Genomic DNA, 14,214 nt, shown 5'->3' with positions numbered 1-14,214 from the left:
TCCTCAGCTCTAAGCCCCTTTCACAGGGGGAATATATTCTCTCAAGCATGGTGCTGTACTCAGACCAGAGAGATCTCTGAAGTATCCTTAGATGCTCTCCCAATTCCCCTAGGTCCATCATCACTAAGGTTCTAGTCATCTTTTGTTACTAAAAAAAAGAGATGATGTCTTCAAACATTTTGCAGTAAAGCCATACTGCTGGGACAAAAGCTGTTCCCATGGTTGAAACTGCACCACCACAGTGACCCTGCTAGCTTTACCATCTCTAAGTATATTTGAGGTCATGCAGTGGAAGTATATTTCAGGTCAAGGTATATTCCTCTGCGTATTTGAGGTAGCAGAGGAAGATGAAAAGGGTAACAGCATTTTAGAACAGCCCTGTTTCCACAAGTGTCAAAATCTGTGCTCTAATGAGTGTTTTTTCTCTTGTCTTCATTTTCTCCATAGACATGAAACTCATGCTGTCTACAGGTGCTGCCAGGGAAGGGAGCCATTTCTAAGGCATGCAAGATTTAGATTTCAATTTTTCTTCCAAATTCCCTACGGAGAAAAGATGCTGACAGAGACATCTGAATATCTAACTGGAGAAGAGCTTCAGCTGCTGTTCCCCCAGTCTTTTTCATTTGTCTTGGCCTTTCCTGTTTTGCTTTAAAACCCTTTGAACTGGAAATACATTTTCCATTCAGTAAGATCCGGACTATAACACTTCTCTGAAAATGCCACATTTTGAAAAGCCGACATTTAAAATTCTAGCTTAGGAAGGGAGAGAAAAAAGTCAGGAAAACAGAGACTGTGTTTTGACTTGTTCTAATGTTTTATCTGTGCCAGGTAAGAGCACAGGCAGAATAAGACAGGAAGAGAACACCGGTGAGCCAAAATCAAAACATTTCCCATATAGCCCACACTTGATCTACATCAGCCCCAGCTGTCTGTGTCTCAGGCAGCTCTCCAGAGCCATTTGCAAGTGGCTGTTTTACCAAGAGAAGTTTTGTTTTGCAACAATTTGATGCATATACATACATCTTGCAAAAATCTCTGCTGTTGCGTTTTCCAGCTTCTCCTCGTCATTCTGACAAGTCCAATACTACATGATAGGGGTTTTCTGAAGCTTCTAGCTCGATTAAGGCAGACACCAAACTCCACGCATTACTTCTGCAGCCACAGCAAAGCACTTGGATGCAATCAGTGTCGAGCTATCTTCGGGCAGAATCTCTGGCCTTCATTGTAAGAGGTCTTTAATGCCAGTGCTCTTAGGCATCAACGGGGAAATCCAGATTGGCTGCTTGCGGTGATATCTCTGCATTCAGCTCTGTATTTTAAACACACTAAGCTAGTCAGCAACCAAGTACGACAGCTGAAAAAATGAAAGTACTTTTGATGGATGTTTTTTACCTTGTACTAGGTGTATGCAATATGCACAAGCTTGGATATAACCTCAAGAAGTACCTTGCAATCTCGATAAAGGCTTTAGTCCAGCCAAAGACTGTAGCATATGCTGAACTTTAAGCACATGAGTACTCCTTTTAGCCTGAAAAGAAGCCCTGGGAATTAAAAACAAGTTTCCCGAGACCCCGTATTATGCCCTTTACCTATACAACCTTTGATGCTAAAATGTAAATCAGAAATTTACTATTTTCTAAGGAATTTTCTCATTAAATGTCCAGGGGGTTTCCAAGCAAAACCAAAAGATTCCTCTCCCTCATTCTCCTCCCCACTCTCCCCCCTCAAGCCAAATGCACATTTTTCCTGTATCTTGCCAAAAGAATAAAAGTCTAGAGCGTACACAAGACTTGGATGTTTCCAAAAAACTCTGTGAAGCTTCCAGCCTCAGGGCAGAAGCAGCCCATATAGTTTGCAACAATATTTTTACATTTTGATTACTTCCATGCAGCTCTCAGTATTTTGCTGTATGTGAGATGTGAAACCCATCTAGCAGGATTCTCTCTCAACGCTCTATCTGAATCTCGCCCAGAACATTGTAATAATGAATTTTCCTTATTGAGTTCCAGTATTTGTGTCTAAATGGAAGTATTAAAACAATTAAACACAGTTCAAGGTTTTTCATTTTGGTTCTGATGTTTCAGATTTAATTTTTAAATTTTCAATTACGCACTGACTTGTGCATATTCCTTACAGATGTCGATAATGGATTTAATTATCCTTTGCAAAAGACAGATACTGTTGTTGTCAGATTGTCTTTATGGATTAATGTTTTGTGCTTCCTTTAGATTAACCCTTTTCCCTCTATGGCATTTTCCTGTCACCATTAGAAAATGTTCATCAAAGACATTTCCATTGCAACTCAATATATATATATGGGATACCTTTAGTCTAGGTCTGTTTAAAGTATATGCTTAATTTTAAACAGATATTCAAGTCCAACTTGATCAAGTACTGAAAATATGCTTTTGTGTGTAAATTCCTGCCTTCAGAGAGATGCTCTCAACTTTTTAAGTCAGAAACTGAATAGAAATGTGTCTTTTATCAGACCAAATAGCTTGATACTTTTCACATGTGCTTCCTTTTCTACATCAAAACAGTTAATTGTATTAATCAAATCATTCACTCTGACTGCCAATTGTGCCAGCTCGACTCAGCTATGAGCTTTTTCTACAGGTGCTCCACAGGAATCAATAAATTTCTTCTGTGCTCCACAGGAATCAATAAATACAGCCTCTCACGATTATGCAGAATAATTCCACTTGTGTGACTGAAGGTGCATTAGCAGACGGTAGTGCTGTGTGTCATCATGAAGGCGAGGTCAACTTTCATACATTTTCATGGAATTTCAGCAGTGAATTTAAAAATGCATGAAAGGCTCTGATTTCTCCCAACCAGCTTGTCATCATCCATAACACAGAAAATGCAATTATAATTCAGATGACAGTGGCATGGGGGAGGGGATGAACTGATCTTTCATCTGTGTGTTATTAACAGGAATGTGGTGGTGTTAGTAAGATAAACAGCCATGAATCAGCATGTGCGTTGAAAGTTAGGATGAAGGTTTCATATTTTTGTAATCATTACTAACTAACTTGTGATATCAAAAGAGGGAACACAGTAGGATACCACAAAAAATACAGACTGTGCTTTTAAGTACTACTAGCTTTGCATCTTTAATTTGGGTACATCAACAATCAAAACAATCCTAATGCTAAGTTCATCTCCAGAGACTTCGGCTGAGTTGAATTCTGAATTGCACCGAATGACAGTGCTGAGGTGGGAAATGCTAATGGTATTGTCCCCAAGCTCATTAAATGTACCTGAGACACAACGTACCTTGTACAGCCATTTATTAGCATTGTCACTGCAGAAAACCTCAGTGATCTTTAGGAAATTCAGCGCTCCGTATATTCACACGGTAAGAGAGAGTTGTCTGGCCTTATGAGCATTGAGCACAAAAATGAAATGCATGGAGGGCATCAGGGAGGAAGCAAAGCTCTATTTTCAAATGAAGGAATAAAAAACCCAGAAAGGTTAAGTTTCTTACTCAAGGTCATGCAGAAAGAGCTCAGAGCGTGGTTCAGGAATGAGTTCAGATTGCCTGAATTCTAGCCCATGGCCTGAACTGTAGGAACAAACGAGCTTTCTCCACACATTAGTCTAATCCAAACATCATATAGCAGCAGCAAGTAGTCAAAAGCAAGCCAAAATCTACTCCCAGTGGAGTGACTTTGTCAAGTGAGAACTGAGGCAGACCTGGAATGTCAAAGACTTTTGGCTGTCATTTTATCAAGATAAAAAATAAATTAAAGGAGGCAGCTTCTCTGTGAATTATCTGTAATGAAACAGCCAAAGCCCTGAACCTTTCTGCCCTGAATGTCTTTACCGTCCATTTCCTCAGCAAAGATGTATGGGCAATCAGATGAAACAACTTTGAAAGCCATTGTGTTGAATAGCGTTGCTCTGGAGGCTGCAGCTTTCAGTGTCTCTGCTGAAGCAGTACAGCAAGCACAAGCGTCTGATGTTCCCACAAATAACTCAAACACACAAATAACAATCGGGTTTGTGACAGGCAAGAGACCTACAGGACCATGTGATGAAGGAGGCATGTAGAAACAGCACCCATTTAATAAAATTCCTCTATTTTCTACAGCCGAGCAGCAAAATATGTCAAGGACATTGGATTGAAGAACTTCAGCAGGAAAATGGCTTTGTAATTTTTAGGTTCAGATTTCTTTTGTTGCTGTGCAAAAATAAAGTAAGGATTCAGGTTGTTTAGACTGAGAAACAACTCTGTTGTTGAATGCTGCAGTGTGAGATGTACCAGCCATGGGTCTGCGCAAACAGCCTGGGCCAGGGCAAAGGATTAACCTTTGAACTGGCAGCATTTTGAAACCACAGGAAAATTTGCTTTTAAGCATAACTAGTTTTCTCCTGTACTGCCATTTATTGACAGAGATGCTGTTGCTATTCTGCTTAGCTCAAAGGAAATTTAAGAGCAAAATGGTGCTCTGCTTATTAAAAACTTCCATAATGTTTCGTACCATGGGACGTCTGCTAATTATAAAAGGAAATATTGATACTTCCTGGCTGTTGTCACCCAAAAAGAACATCACGGTGATTATACCCAGTTTATTAGTAGAACTAACTTGGACAAACCTTTCCAATAATAGGACCAAAGATACTAAGTGCAAGGTGACTTTGCAAACAGTTTTTAAGAAGTCATACAGAAATCCTGAAAGGTGACAGGAAAATTAGACCACTTTGGAAAGCATTCTTACATTCAGATCATTTAAATATGAGTTGTTGGTTGTTTTTGTTTTTAATGATATCTATATCCTGCCAGATATAAATGCTTCACAGGAGAATTTCATGTGAGTCAGGTTTAGAGAAATTGGGCCAGAATTCCAGTGCTCAGAAATCAGCAATGCTCTACACACTGCTGGTTTTGGTGCCTGCATGCTCTTCACTTGCACAGTCTTCAGTGATTATTTTCCTTTTGTGTCTTCTTCAATAGCAGAACACTTCTGAATGCCTTGTCCTCATTTTTCTCTTCAGATATCTTCTACTGACATTGTGTCATTGTCAGAATGACACAGTCCTGGCCCTCAGTATTGTCACAGGCACAAGCAGGCTACAAGAAACCCCTGCGCTGTGGCTGCTGCCCTTGAATCCCCACCTGAGTGAAAACGGTTTTTTACTGCTGCCATTTGCCTTTCCCTGCGCTCTTAGCAAACCCCTCCACTACAGAGACACAGGGACTTTTCAGCGCCTCCAGTGAGCCTGCCTCTGTAGTTTGTTCTTTTCAGATCCAGGTGGGTCCTTAGATGGATCAGAAAGCCCTAGAAAGATAATAGGATTACAAATCTGAAACAAACTCTCGTAACTTGGCTCACCAGCTTCTTACCCTTTTTTTCCCCTGCAGGTCAAGTGAAATATAGGCATGAAAAAAGAGAGCTGGGAGGCTACAGCGTATGGAACAGCTCTGCAGATCTGAAGGCTTCAAAGAAACTGTCCCAGAAGGACACAGATGTTAAGATACAAAGAGACTACAACATAAGCCAAGGCCACTGGTTTTTTACATCCTAAAAGATGTTAACTGTGACACAAGCTAAAGGAAGAGTCCCCACCAGGGTGAAGCACTTAAAAATATTGACCACCACTCCAGGGGCCAAGAGTTGAATAGGACACACTTTCTTCATATGCCATTGGGAAAAACCATGCATGCATACACAGACATATCCAGCCTTTTTTAACTTGCGTGATGCCTTATCTTCAGCAAAAATGGAGTGGCACAGATTCTGTGGATGCTGAACATCCTGGATTGTGTGGCGTATACCTGTGCAGGACAGAACTAAACAGAAAGTGGAAAGTTCTTGTTTTGTGATACCTCTGCCTTGCTTGCAAGGGAAATAAACTTCCCTTTGAGAAGGGAAACAATCTCCAGATATCCCTTCCAACCTCAATTATTCTATGATTTTCTGAAATCAATATCTATTCTATAAAAGGGTGATTGTTCTCTTGCTGGGTTGTTTAACTTTTTTAGTGAGTTGTGTGATTTTTGTTACTGAAACAGTTAATTCAGTAAATGCTTTAGTGCACGTACGATTATGTTGCTATAACCACAGTTTATTCTCCTGCAGCTTGCATATAGCTGGGCAAATTTTGATCTTTGTTGAGTATTTCTTTGCTGCAACATCAGCCCAAAGTCATTGTCAGATTGGGTCAAATTCACACAAATATTTTGTTGTTGCTCTGTAAACTCTTTATATTGACAAAGCTAGGAGCAGGAGGTCAAGGTTCATCTAGCAGGGAGAGAATCAGAAAGGCTGGAGGTTGATCAATACTGTTTCAGCCCTCAGAGCAATTCCTAACCTCTTCCTTACCAGATATACTGAAAGACGGCCCCCCTTTAGATCTCATCAGAAGCTGGCTCACTCATCAAAACATACTTTACGTACTCCCTGATACACAGCATGAGAAAGACTCCATCTCCTGACAGAGGTGTTGCTTCCAGACTCTGGTGAATACTGAAGCAGGGCTATCGAAAACAATCAGAATCAACAGAAAAGAACAATTCACAGCAGATCCCTGTATGACTGAGTTTTTTGGGGGTAAATAACAACACTTTTCTTGATTTTTTTTTTATTTTTTTAAAAGCCTGAAGACTTTGAATCTTGTTTTGGACTTTTTATTCTTCATCTTTAAACACAGAAATCAATAATTTGTCCAGATGAAATTATATGTTTATACTGTTATGAGAGCATCTACAGTAGCAACGTTGTATGACTGTCATTACTGAAGTAAAGTGACCACATTTTGGAGAAATGAACATTCAGGTCAAACAACTGCTTCAGGTTAGATATGATTTATTATACGTTATTGCCTTTAAAAATCAGGACACCTGTTTGCTGGGGAAAGCATCAATAATAGAGATGTAAAAACTCCAAAACACCCTCTACAAAACTCAGCTCCAGAGGTCATCCTCATTTTTCTTTCCTCACTACAGATGACATTTATTATGGAGAGGATCAGAAGTAATTTCCATGAATGCTCTAAGCTGTAAAGGGATGTACATTGTGCCCCACTGTAAAAGCACAGCTGTTGTAGGATTTATTGGCCAGCTACACAGGAAAAAGGGTAGAAGCGTAAAGAAATTAAATTGGATTAGTAAAAAAGAGAAAATAGTTACTTTGTGAATTTTATTATGTGGGAGCCTACAATTAAATGTAGATAAAGAAGTGCTGAGAAGAAAAAGCAGGTGAAAAGATTTTGAACATTTTTTCTAAGGACCCAGAAATGGAGGGAGTAGAACAGTGAAATACCAAATTGAGTTACAGATGTAACAAAAACACAGGCTCTGATTAAAGTCTGAATCAGCTTCACATTTGCAATCAATTTCAGACTTAATGCTGCTGTTGACATCTTGAGATTTCATCCACAAACGCCTAAACAATATGTACCAACTTGTGCAATGGGGACAGATCTGCACATCTACTTTTAGCCATGTTTGGTTGAAAGTCATGGCAAGTAGAAATGGAAATACAGTTTCAAACACAATAAGAAGCCAAAAGCACAGTTAAGGTTGAGGATCAGGATTCAAACCTGCACTCTCTAGTTCTACTGTGAAATTCCCAAACCAACCCCGTTCCCAGTTTTTATCAACTTCTCACAGCTATTACCCTATGCACGACAATATTCTTCCAGTCTCGTAATCTCCATACATCATCCATTAGATATTAGAGCAAACTCCACCCCAGCTACATTGTGGATCTGACTTCATCCCACACTCTCTTGGTTCACTCTTCACCACTTTGCAAACTGTCTGACACGAATCAGACTCAAACACAGCCAATAGGGCCCGGGATGCAACATAAAAACAGAGCCTACCTCTTCCAGTTGCACCAGGAAAGTGACATTGTGTCCTTGCTCGGCTGTCAGTTTGCCATCAGATGTGATTATGCGAAGGCCCTGGGGAGCTTTGCCAGGACATTGCTGTGGTTTTGCTGTGTACCGTTCTCTCACACCGTCTGTGCAGTTATTAGAAACAACTTTCCGGTATCTGCAAAGGAAAAGAGAAATCTGTGCAAAATGCTGACAAGGAGCATAAAAGGGTTAACTGGGAACAGGGAAATATTTTTGAGGTTTCTTTAGACTCAGGAGATTGGAAGAAAACAGATTTCCAGATATATTTTAGCACTTGTCTCAGCCAAGCATTCCTCATGTGCCTAACACACAAGTAGTTAACAGTGTTGTTAGTGGCATGTAACATTTTCCTGCATAGCACACCTATGTACCACATATTAATAAACTGCATAAAACATAAAATTATATGATGACCTATGTTACATGTTAAATAACTATAAAGTTATAAATAAATGTTATACACATATACTATGGAATTGTTTTCAATTATTACGTTGTTAGGCATAGCTAAACAGCTTTTCTCACATGCTATCCACCTCTCACCAGCTGTGAGGCAACTCACTCTATAAATGCAACCCTCCAGAGCTACATAAATGAGACAGTTGAAGAAAAAAGCAAATTTTGCCTATCTTTGAGTCTACAAAATGCCAAAAAACACAGCTTGGATTCCTTTGTTTGCTTGAATCACTTGCATCAGAAATGAAGTTTGAGGTCAGTATCTTAACTTAAACTACATTTTCCGTTGACTTCCAAGAGGGCCAAAACCAGTCAGCATTTGGGCTAGCTGCCCATCTATTGCTTCTGTTCACATATATATCAGTTTAATCTCTTTCCTCTAATTTGTTTTCCACCCTTTCTGCCTCACCTGATCCCACATGATTTTAACGGGAGTCTTTTCAGAGACTTTAATGATTTGGCCTTTGTCTTACGGTTTTCCCCCCAAGTTTCTTTAAGGCATCATTTTTCAGGGAAAGGTCTGGACCACACATGATGGAGATCTGGAGGCCCAGATTGTGCACACTAACAAACTTAAAGAAGAAGAGGTCCCAAGGGCTTCAGCCATCTTTGAGACACCTATAGCAAATGCAATCTGTAGTTATCACGAAGTTAAAGTCCATATGGGTGGTTTAGCTGAAAAAAAAATCTGGTGCGCCACTTACCCAGTGCTGTTGAGGTAACTCTGTCCAAGGCTACAGTCTTTTGACAATGAAGATGGGTTATACCAAAAAGCTGGTAAACACTGCCCGTTGCTGTGACGTTCATATCCATAATCACTGTTTTAGCATTAAAAGAAACAGTCACATAAAAACCCAGAAGAACAAATACAGGTATTAGCTCATGCTCTCTACTATTGATACAAGTTTTGATTTTCCTCAATCTGTTTACTAGGATTTCTGATTTTTTTATTGATGTAATAACAGATTCTTCACCCCACTGTAACTTTTTTTTTGGGGGGTAGACTTACCGTGCATATGTCCCAATATAAAAGAGAAGAACCAGACTAGGTAGTTCATGAGCTATTGCATTATCTGTTCTCCCTCCACAGTCTAACAGTGCTTCTCGGGTTCAACTCCAGTCTCAAATATTATAAAAGCCAGAGATCTAAGCTAAGTTCAGTCACTGCTGTGTCAGTCATATCTCAGAAAACTGAAGTGCTAAAGAGTTAATTGTATTTGGAAAGTGTATCACATGAGCTGTAAAAGAAAATTTACAGCCCTGAGAGAGCTCTTGGCTGAAGGCATTAACAGCGTATTTAGTAATGGAAAAGGCGGCTGTGATCTTCAATTCTATTTTTGTTTGGAAGAGGAAATGCTACCAAAAACCATGTGTTAGAAACAATGAGTCAAACTGTAATCTTTTGTTCCAATTTGAGTTTAGCTATGACTAAATTTGCTTTGGTTCCACTAAAAATAAACAGTCCAAACTGGTTTTGATTCCAGGTAAACAAAGACTCTGTAAAAATTGTTATTGTGGAATAAATAAACAACCAAAGACTGTCTTTAATCAGTATTCCGTTCACATGTAGTTTTACTTTCCAGCCGCTGAGTAATGAGGACTGTTTGGTTGGAAAATCATTCTTATTCCTTTTACTAAGCTTTCTCCATAGCCCATAACAGAGAAGTTAATGGGATGTCATTTCTGAGGACTGATATAGAGAGTCCACCAACTCCATTCCAATATTCTAGGTGCAACATCATCCTTGATCTTAAAATGGCACTTCTTTGCAAAGCACTTTTTTCATATTATCTTTAATGTCTTGGTATCAAGTAGCCTGATATTCGAAGAAAAGAGGATTAGGGTAGCATGAGATTATGTGATTAAAGGCTCAACCCTGTATATGTAAAGAAGCAGAGAGGAAAAAACAGGAGGCAGAGGAACCTCAATAACCTGGTCAGAGCCAGCAAAGCCCCTGCCCCAGCTCCTCCCAGGGCTGTCACAGGAGAGCCATCAGCCCACGGCGGGGATGAGAGCTACCAGATCGTCAACGGGAGAGGCAACCAATGTTTGTGTGAGTGCTGTGTTTTCTGTTAGTGCTGATCTGTGTCACCAGCCATGTACATATATGTACCGTGTGTACATGTGCCTGTGTGTCTATCGGGAACAAACCTCGCTACTGCCTGGGTCGGGGCACAGAGCTGCAGCAGCCTCTATCAGGCTACTGGGTTCAGCATCTCCTAATAGGCAGCAGTGCGATCAATGCTATTTGTAGAATAATATTAACCACAAGAATATTTAGCATTATGGAAGACTTTTTTCAAATGTTTTTTTCTTTCTGGACCAAAGCATGATGCCTTAAAACAAAAACTTAATGAATCACTATGAAACAATTTTAAGAAGTGTGGTATTGATCTAAGATATGAGACAAAGGAAAAAAAAAAAGAGAATATTTTGCAATTTATTTTTATTAAATTTCTTATACTTGTTATCAAAAGCAGGACATTGAGAAGAATTTTGTCACCGCTTTTTACTTCTGCATGCAACTTTTCCTTCTGAATCAGGAAAAAAATATGTTTTGACATAATCTAAAAAGGAGAAATTAAAAAGATGACACTAAGCAAAAGAAAATTAAAGCTGCATATCACTTGGGAAAACTCCTAAACATCCGCTAGACTGCACGACTGTTCCAAAGGAACATTTTGGCAGATGTGGTGCTTGGGATATCTAAAACAAGTAATTGAGAACATACTCTAGGAAACAGCAATGATGTAGATGACCTGAATGGTCTTTTCCTCAGTTTTTTGATTGAATTTTCATCAATCTATTTACTCAGATGCTAGTGACTGAATGTTGCTTAATTGCTTTGGAAACATCAACCAGCCTATTCTCCCACTGCCATGTGCTTCTCTAATCATCCTTGTTGGAATAGGAACACTATAGCTGCAGAATACACTTTATAATGAAAAATATCACCATTCTGATTTGCTTAGAAAAAACAAATATTTACATACAAGTGGGACTCCTTTATTTTTGTAATTCATTTGTCAACACTCTGCAGCACTATATTCCTAAGTTATCCTGTGTTACTCTAATTAAAAAGCTGTAACACTGTACACACACAATGTTCTGTAATCAGTTACGTGAAAACAAAACAAAATAATACAGTGAAATCTGCCTCAGAGGGGATCAGTACCCGCAGTCCAATCTGACACAGTAGTATCAGTCTGGGATTTCTTACTATATACACATCAAGACTTATGCCATAATTTTGGTTCCTGTTAGTACCTACGCATCTGGACAAGACAAGATCGACTTAACTAGGTTTGACTACACTTAGATCACATTTCTCAAAGTCAAGAGAATGAAAATCATAAGATTTTCCACAGCAGAAATAGTTCTAAGCACAGAAATTTCACAGCGTCCTTTTCAGGCTTGCAAATCATCTGGCTCATTAAGGCCCTACAGAAATATCATCCCAGTAAATGACATGAATTGCTGTTCCATATCTCTCTACAGATGCACCAGCCGCCCGTTCACCTCCGCAGTCTTAGAATCTAATGAATTCCTTGGCTACAGGCTGGTGCACGCAGAACACTGATGCTGACAACAAATTGCTGCCTACAATTTGGCACAACAGGCTTTGTAGCAATCAACAAGCATTAGCATCAATTGGATTGCCATAGCACGAGCCAGTATAGCAAAATCTGGAGACGGGAAAGGCATCAGCTTTAGACTGCAATCAGCTAGCCGAGTCATTGCCTGGTAACTGGGAATTGGAATTTGCATATATCGATGATATTTTCTGCCTGCCTGAAAAGAACTCAGGTGAAATAGATAATGTACCTATCAAAAGAGTGGAGCATTTACCAGCAGGGATTGTTTTATCAGTATGAAGCAGCCTATCATCTGGCTCTTACTGATGACGGTTTTACGCTAGCCACCTTTACTGGTTTAAACTGGAACCCCATTTGTCTTAGTCAAGTAGGATTGCAAGTCCTTCTCTGTAATTAGAGACAGATATGAATTCATTCCAGAAGTTTTGTATCCCTGCTCAAAGCTCATGGTGAATTTTCCTATCTAAGATTAGTTGTAGCACAGGTAATAATCAAAGGAAAAGGAATCTCTTAAGGAAGTTTATAGTTTGAATACAGACCTGACAAACATATTGCCTTGGAAGAACTGTAAATTCACATGAAATTATTAAAACCCCACTGTTTTAAGATATAGAAATAACTGCCATGCTCAAACTTTCTAAAAATCAAGACATGACTCAACATGTAACCACAGGACTTCCTTAACAGTAACAGCTTCACCTTAAGGTCAGCTATGCCAGAAACTGAAAATGTTACTTGTGTTTTTGTATGCTGAGCTTTGCTAACTTTTCAGACATTAAATGGGGTGGAATTGAGGTATCTGTGATTATAGTCACCTTTGTTCTACAGTTTTCAAAAGCCCTTGTGGAAAAAATCAACTGTGGCCACAGCTGTGGTAAAGTCTTACCATTTTTTTTCTTTCTCTTAATATCATTGTCTAATAGTGAAGCATGGTATAAGTGTAGATTTCTGTTGAGGGGGAGCTGTGCTTGCTTTCCCAGTACTACAGGATCTGACTTGGGATTTATCTCAGAGAAGGATGGATTCAGCTGCAGTTTGAATTATGGATCTATGAAGGCATATGATTATAATTGCATCACAGTATTTGGAGTACCAGCCATACTAGCTTATGATAGCAAGGAACCTAAAATCCCGAGAATCTTTCCAGTAAATCCATGCGTGGTAGACGTCTAGGCCCTTAAAGATGCAGAGATACACTGTAGACTTTGTGTAGTGAATCTGCATTTTCCACATGCATTCAAAATGAACTAAAAACTCATTCAAAATTACTATTCATTAGCCAACCAAGCCTATTTCAACTATAAAGCAAAGTCAATTAACCTAAGGGTGCAAATGCATGTCTGTTTCAGAACTGGCACTTGCATGATCGCCTGAACTAGCAGGTGGTAACGCATGAAGCCCACAGAGTCTAATCACATTCACTGTCTGCCTTCTGCCTCCCCACGGTTTTTCAGGACAGTTTCCCATGATGCAGGACTCTGATGTTTTAGCATAAGAACTAAACCTACCAGGCAGGTCTGTAATTTAAGTGCCAGACAATAAAAAAAGAGCTAGCCAAATCCTCGCTGATATCATCAGTGAAATAAAAATAGGCCTGATTCTCAATTGCACTAAGGCTCCTTTGTGCATCTCCGTCTATCCAAAGTCGCTAGCACCAGTGTCAACAGGCTCATACTTCCCACGAAGGTGTGAGATATGGCAATACCGATAGGAGAAGCCTTCAGTATTAATGACAATGGGTTCGGAGGGAGGACTGACAGTGCGACACTTAACTCAAAGTTTCTATTAAAGAACCAGGGAGACAGGTAGCTGAAGGATGAACACCACCAAAGATTTCCATCTGCGTCTAGGAGGTGTTTCTACTGAAGAGATATTGCCGTAATAATGCTCAAATGGCAGGAAGGAACACAATGTAAGGAAACCGGGTAAATTAATGCTTTAATAACACACAAGTAACGGTGTCATCCATTTACCCAAATCAATTAAATGAAGAAGGACAATCTCGTTTCCAGGCCGTTGCTAGGACAGATTTGCCGAGGGCTTCCGCGCATTTCCACTCCCCCAGTTCCTGAAGCACTATTGCCCTCTGGCTGTAAGCCTCAGCCCCTGCACGGAGCACAAGCACCTGCCGCTTCAGCCCTGTCCCCAGCCCGTTCTGCTTGTAGCCCATGGTAAGAGATGTCTACTGTCACAAGAGTTCGGGTTCCCAAGGCCAGAGAAACTACAGTCATTTCTAATGTCACTCGGTCTTGTTGCTGTGTAAAACAATAAACAAATGTGCCCTTTTCTCTGA

The 14,214-nt window shown here is 39.7% G+C and overlaps 1 protein-coding gene across 4 annotated transcripts in view; it reads right to left on the bottom strand.

Moving 5' to 3' along the window:
* SORCS1 (sortilin related VPS10 domain containing receptor 1) overlaps positions 1 to 14,214 on the bottom strand; it is a 299,661-nt gene that overhangs the window by 35,317 nt on the left and 250,130 nt on the right. For all 4 annotated transcript variants that reach the window (XM_054832339.1, XM_054832336.1, XM_054832337.1 and 1 more), the window contains exons 17-18: positions 9,030 to 9,143; positions 7,834 to 8,005 (exon numbers count right to left, since the gene is read on the bottom strand). In XM_054832339.1, coding sequence (XP_054688314.1) covers positions 7,834 to 8,005; positions 9,030 to 9,143 — 286 coding nt within the window. The remainder of the gene's footprint in view (positions 1 to 7,833; positions 8,006 to 9,029; positions 9,144 to 14,214) is intronic.

The sequence above is a fragment of the Grus americana genome, chromosome 7, assembly GCF_028858705.1.
Source record: "Grus americana isolate bGruAme1 chromosome 7, bGruAme1.mat, whole genome shotgun sequence".
In the NCBI taxonomy this organism is placed as follows: domain Eukaryota; kingdom Metazoa; phylum Chordata; class Aves; order Gruiformes; family Gruidae; genus Grus; species Grus americana.
This window is presented reverse-complemented; position numbering and strand designations above follow the sequence as displayed.